The 6,000-nt window shown below is 47.1% G+C and overlaps 1 protein-coding gene across 4 annotated transcripts in view; it reads right to left on the bottom strand.

The window, feature by feature from the left end:
* The window catches only part of AFAP1L2 (actin filament associated protein 1 like 2), a 99,969-nt gene extending 96,596 nt beyond the window's left edge, over positions 1-3,373 (bottom strand). For 2 of the 4 annotated variants that reach the window (XM_072995521.2, XM_020779925.3), the window contains exon 1: positions 3,141-3,373. In XM_072995521.2, the coding sequence (XP_072851622.1) occupies positions 3,141-3,156 (16 nt within the window). In that variant the 5' untranslated portion in view covers positions 3,157-3,373. The remainder of the gene's footprint in view (positions 1-3,140) is intronic. The other 2 variants (XM_078389568.1, XM_072995520.2) reach the window with 1 other exon arrangement.
* Between the last annotated feature and the right edge of the window lie 2,627 nt (positions 3,374-6,000).

Raw genomic sequence — 6,000 nt, forward strand, 5'->3', positions numbered from 1 at the left:
CAACTAAGATAATTAATTTCAATAGAGCATACTCCCAGATACGCGGATACATTATAAAATAATTGTACAGGCATATAGCTACACCTTTTTGTCTCATGCCATGTCTAAAATCTGAAAGAAAATAGGATACATCTAAGTGGCAAACTCATACAAATAGTAGTAGTAAACCTTTCTTACTTAATATGAACCTATCACCTGGACTGAGAGCCAGTAGCATGTAGTGGCCAGAGTGTCAGTCTGCAACTCAGGATATATGGATTCAAATCTTGTTTTTAGCCAGAGAAATGGGGATTTGTAACATAAACTACTCCTTGAAAATCTAGTATACCTTGTAAATTATATGAAGCTTATGGTAAATTGATGGCACATAATGACAACAATGAGTAGTCTTTCTTTCTTTCTTTCTTTCTTTCTTTCTTTCTTTCTTTCTTTCTTTCTTTCTTTCTCAGATTTTGCTTCCTGTTCTTTTTACACTAAAAATGTATAAAGACTCTTGGATCCTGGCAGAGCATCAAGAGGAAAAGAATCCCAGCTCTAGGGACCAATAAAATTACTCCCTGCATTCTTGATCAGTCCCAGGGGACACTGCTATTACAAGCATGAACATAGATTTCTATAATCTCTCCTATCCCTCCCTGTGCATTTCTCAGATTCATACCAATCCAGAAGCCCCCACCTACTCATATCCCTGTTCTGGTTCCCCTGCCACTTCTTGGTCTGACAGGCAAGCTGCCTTTCTAGCTGCTGCTACTGCTGCCTTGTCATATATGAGAATGCCCAAAGTATCTGTAAAGAAGGGGAGAGGAGCCACTTTTATGATCTAATCAGGCACTGCACCAGAAAACAGCTCTTCCCAGATGATGAAAGCAAAGATTCTACTTCAAAGCAGGATGCTAGTGCTGCGTGTAAGGCCTCCTGTGCATGAATCCTAGTTTATAAAAAAGCATCTGCAATGTTAATTTCTACCTCATTTATGATGCACTTCTGTGTGTTTGTTTCACAGTATTTCAGAGGAGCAGGACACCTCCATTTGAGGTTATTCATTCTGGTTTTGCCACTTCAAACTAGTTGTGCCACCTTTGAGCAAAAATGACCTACAAAACTGAGTACATAATAATAGATAATAATGATAATTCTGCAATGTACAAGATGTCAGACAAATTTAAACCATATTCATATTCTTTGGAGGGTCTGAATGATTACCCATACTAGAAGAAGAGACATAAAAAGAGCATCAGCAAGAGTCTGAATTTTGCAAAGGGTTTGTTTCTAAAATTAAAATTATAAATGCAGAAATTCAGATTTTCATGTGCTATTGTTAACTGACTAGCACAGTCCACCAATATGCCAATATCCTTAAATAGGTAATGTGGACCAATATATATATATGATGCTGGGTGGATTTGTTTGCACAAATGTAAATCTTACTAGCCAAAATCCTACTGTGAAGTTCCTTGCACATAAGGAAACAACCATTTGCACAACAGACAGACAAGATCATATGATTGCTGGTTTTCACCGCATGATCCTAAGAGTGGCACTGTATTCGGTGCAGTTCACTTCCAGAGAATATGACTGGAAACTTTATCTTTGTAAAAAAGCAAAGATAAGCACACTGAAGAAATCTCATCACCTTTAGTGCAAAAAACAGCCTACAACATTTTGCTTGGCTTAGCATGCATTCGGACTCCGCCTGTTTATAACAAGGTGGTTCAGTGATGGATTGTGCATAGTAATAAGAAGAAAGAGAAACACTTTTGAGAATGCACAGGGACTCTCTCCCTTTCCAGGGAGCCTAAGTGAGTCCTAATGCCACACCCTCCAGATAAGGAGCAGTGCTTTCAGCGGGGAAGACGCAAGTCGCAGGCGCCCCCCCCCCTCTTTTTTCAGAAACTAGGTGCCGAGCTTTCTTACATGCTCCAAAGAGCTTAAACTCATTATTAAACACGCGGAGGAGAGGCTCAGCAAGTCCGCCCCCACGATACCATTATCAGCCAGCCACTCCTTCCCATTCCTCAGAGCGACTCCCCAGCCTAGTCTTGCTGACTAGGGAGACGACTGGCTAAAAACCTAGAAAGTCCACCAATACTTGCGTATGGTCAGAAACCCTGCAAGGAGGAGGAGGTGAGGGGAAGAAGCCTCGAGCAGCCCTTTCAGCTGTCCCTGACTCAGCGAGGGGAGGGAGAACGTGTGCAAGGTGCCGCTTCCCGTCCATCTGGCTCTAACCAGAATAGCTTCTGATGCACCTTCTCGTATCCGATCGATTCAATTTTTGGTCCTTAAGGGATCAAACCTTTTTTTCCAAGAGCAAACAGGGCGGCCACGCACATCACTGGGGGCGGGGTGTGCGAGTGTGTGTAGGGGGTCGGTCACACACAGATACACACATGCACGTTTCCTGATTCATTCCAAAGGGAAACCAGCTACAGTATTTTATAGCTGCATATCACTCCCTCCACCAATCGTCCTTTTTTTGCCCACCATTATCGCTCTCACTGCTGAAATGCCCGGCATTAGCAAGGGGTGGACTTGATGACCCTTTAGGTCCGATCCAGCGGTGTATAATCTTCTGCCCTCTGGAACCCACACAAAGAGCCAGAGAGGCCAAATCATTGCCAAGTGCTACATCAAAGAGACGGTCTCGCCCTTTCACTTCCTTAAAAAACCTGAAAAAATAACCCTAGTCCAACTTCTCTATCGGTACTGGGTCTGGAGATATGGACCAGAAAAGATCCGGTTTCGCCCCTTTTCTCAACCGCACACAACGACCCCCCCCCCCCAGCATCTCTCTCCCATCGCGCTGCCGAGAAAATGCCCCTTGCGCGCGTTCCCGCTCCACCCCAATCCGGCTCAAATCCTAGCCGTCGGATTAAGCGTTGTAGGGACCAAGGTATCCCCGTCCCCGCCAGCCCGAAGCAGGACGGCGGGCGTTCCTTTCGGCTCCCAGGAAACGTTCCACTAAATGGCGCAAACCTCCCAACGGGAAACGAAGCAGGAACCCGTGTGGGAAGCAGTGACTTTTCCCCTTTTCCCACGCCCGGGAGGAGAAACAACAACAGCACGCGCGTGCGTGCACACACATACACACACACATACACAGAGAGAGAGAGAGAGAGAGAGAGAGCATCCTCTTCCCTTACCTTTGTATTTATCCATCCTCGGGGACTCTGTGGTTACTACTTTGCCGGACAAGACCGAGAGACCCTCAGATAAGGAGGCTAACCCGAGGCGGGGCGCGCGCGCGCGCTCCCCCAACTTCTTCAGGGGGCTTCCCTACTTTCTCTGCTCCCTCCAATTCCGGGCGACCTCGGGCGTCCCAAAAAGTCTCTACTGTATTCTGGTGAGACGGTTCTCTCCGGCTGGCTGGCCTCTCGCCAAGCCCCGCCCCTTTCTGTGGGCTCACACAGGCGGCCGCGGGACCTACCGGAGCTCGGCCAGGCGGCTGGCCGGCGGGAGCAGGGAGGGGGGCGCGTTCTCCTCAACTGGTGGTGGCGGCGGCGGCTTCTGCTCTTCGAAAGCTGCGCTGCCCCCCCCGCCCCGCCCCAGCCCCAGCCCGGCTGCCTCAGGCGGCGCTCCTTCACGCGGCAGCCCCAAGAATGTAGCCGGTCAAATGACAGGAGCCTGCACGGCTTGGCTGAGAGACGGGGTAAAAACAGGGCGTCTGCGGCTTCCTCCTTGCTTCGCCGGGAGAAGGCGACGCGACCGGGAAGGGAACGGCACCCGGCTCCTCTGGGCTGGATCAGGAGCCGCAGCGCACCGCGGCGCGAGGGTGGGCGCGCCCAGCTCCGTGGGTGCTGTAATGAGATGTTTGGCTGAAGACGCGGGCCGTGGGGTGTGGGTGTCAACGGGCCCGGCTTCGCTGGAAAGACAAACAGCCCCAGGAATTCCGGCGGGGGAAATCCAGAGAGAGAGGGGGGGGGGAATTTGGGGTGGTTCCAGGAGACGGTTTTTCTGCGAGGGCCCAGGGCCTCTCGCAGGCATGGCATTTGGCGGGGCGCCTTCAGGTTCTCCTTGTAACTCCCGCCGCAGCGCCGGATCGACCACGAGGCTTCTGGAGGGCAGCAGGGGCTGGCCTGCCCTGGGCTGGAGGAGAAGCCCCTGCCATTGCTGATCCAAAGGGAAAGCGTAACTGGCAACCAGGACTTTGATTACACTGAAAGGAAGGGGCATGGGTGGCTCATGACCAGAACTGGGGTAAATAATCATCATCACATGCCATCAAAGTCTGTTCCAAGTTATGGCGACCTTTCCAGGCAGAGAATATTCAGAAGTAGTTTAGAATGTCTTTCTTCTGGGGGCACCCTGGGCTCCAGTTGGCTGTACTCATGGGAGGCAAATTCCTAACCTCTGGCTCCAAAGCCAGATACCTAAACCATTGTGCCTGATGTTCAGCTTCAGGCCCTGAACACCTACAGCACTTGTTGCACAAGTTGCCTGTGATGAGAGGTGGGTCATGTCCTCATCCCTTTTGTTACTTCAAGCAGCAAAATGTCTCAAACAGCCCTGCTTAAAGCCTTTTGTGTGCCTTCTTTTCTCGTAATGGAGACACTTGACTTGGGCAGTCATAAAACTACCCAACCTACTGATATCCAGACATAAATGAAGATTTTGCCATGATTCATTCAGAATCTCTTAACAGCTGGACTAAGAGCCCTAGCTAATAGGCAGGGCTCTCTCTGCCTAACTCCCTGAAAATATAGCCAGCTTAAATTTCACCAAAGGAGCAAAAAATCAGATTCGGCACATACCAAACTTTTAAACAATCACTTCAACCTCAAATTTATATCTATTCCTTTTTCACACACACCTTTGTAAAATATTTTTTCATCATGGTCAAAAGATTTTATAATTTATTATTTTAATGAAAACTTTAAACAAAGCACAAAGAAATATGGTGAGCCATTTTCTGATTTGGGACAGAAGGCAATGGATCTTATTGAGACTCAGAGTGAGAGCATCTTGCATTGTTTTGAATTTCTTTAACAATGGTGTTTATAAATGAGATGCCACCACAGAAGAGACTTTCTGTATATTTACATAATACATTTCTCTGATAATCCTCAGAATGAGGATTCACATGAGTACTTAAATGAGCATTCAGAGTACATAAGCAACTTTGTGTAGGAAGCGAAATTCCTTTAGGTATTTGGAGTCTAAACTGTTTAGGACTTTAAAAGACAAGCATTGGCATATTACATTGGTCTTGGAAGCTGCCGGTATATACTTAATATAATTCTTTCAGAGTTTGTATCATGTGATTCCACCTAGCCCAGTGGTTCCAGTCTTGGAGCCCTAGATGTTCTTGGACTACAACTCCCAGAAACCCCAGCCAGCACAACTAGTGGTGAAGGCTTCAAGGAGTTGCAGTCCAAGAAAACCTGGGTTACCCAAGGTAGGCAACCACTGACCAAGTCAAAAGGGGTAGGTAAGTCAGTATGAACTGAAGCTTCCAAACTGTTTTCACGGTCAGATATAATGCAGTACCAACCTGTAGGTTAGCAGAACACATATCCCTGCAGCTAGGCTATCCATTTTGAAGAATGGCTGCAGGTTTCAAACCAGCCAATACTCATTGCCAACATGGCCAACTGGGTTTGTAGTAACGGTGCTGCATCAAGAAAGAACCAAAAGGTACTGTATGCACCTGTCATTTCAAGGGAGCATGATCTCTAGCCAGAACAGATGGAACAGCAGCTTTCTGGGGGTGGCAACCACCTTCTCACAGTGGGTCTGTCACACACACCCAGTTCCCCTGTTTGTTCTTCCACACAACCCAGGTTCACTTTCGGGTATGACATTTATTTCTCAACCTTTTTCCGCCGCCACCAGAGGATTTATTCCTCACTCTATCAAATATGACTCTTAAATCACAGTTCTCCAATTTAATAATGTTTATTTCTATGTTTATCAGTAAATCATGTAAAGTGAATCATGGATGGTCTTATTTTATCCATTCAATAAACTGTGCTTTTATAACATTTATATTTGCTTATGTATAAT

This window comes from Pogona vitticeps, chromosome 3 (genome assembly GCF_051106095.1).
Source record: "Pogona vitticeps strain Pit_001003342236 chromosome 3, PviZW2.1, whole genome shotgun sequence".
Lineage (NCBI taxonomy): Eukaryota > Metazoa > Chordata > Lepidosauria > Squamata > Agamidae > Pogona > Pogona vitticeps.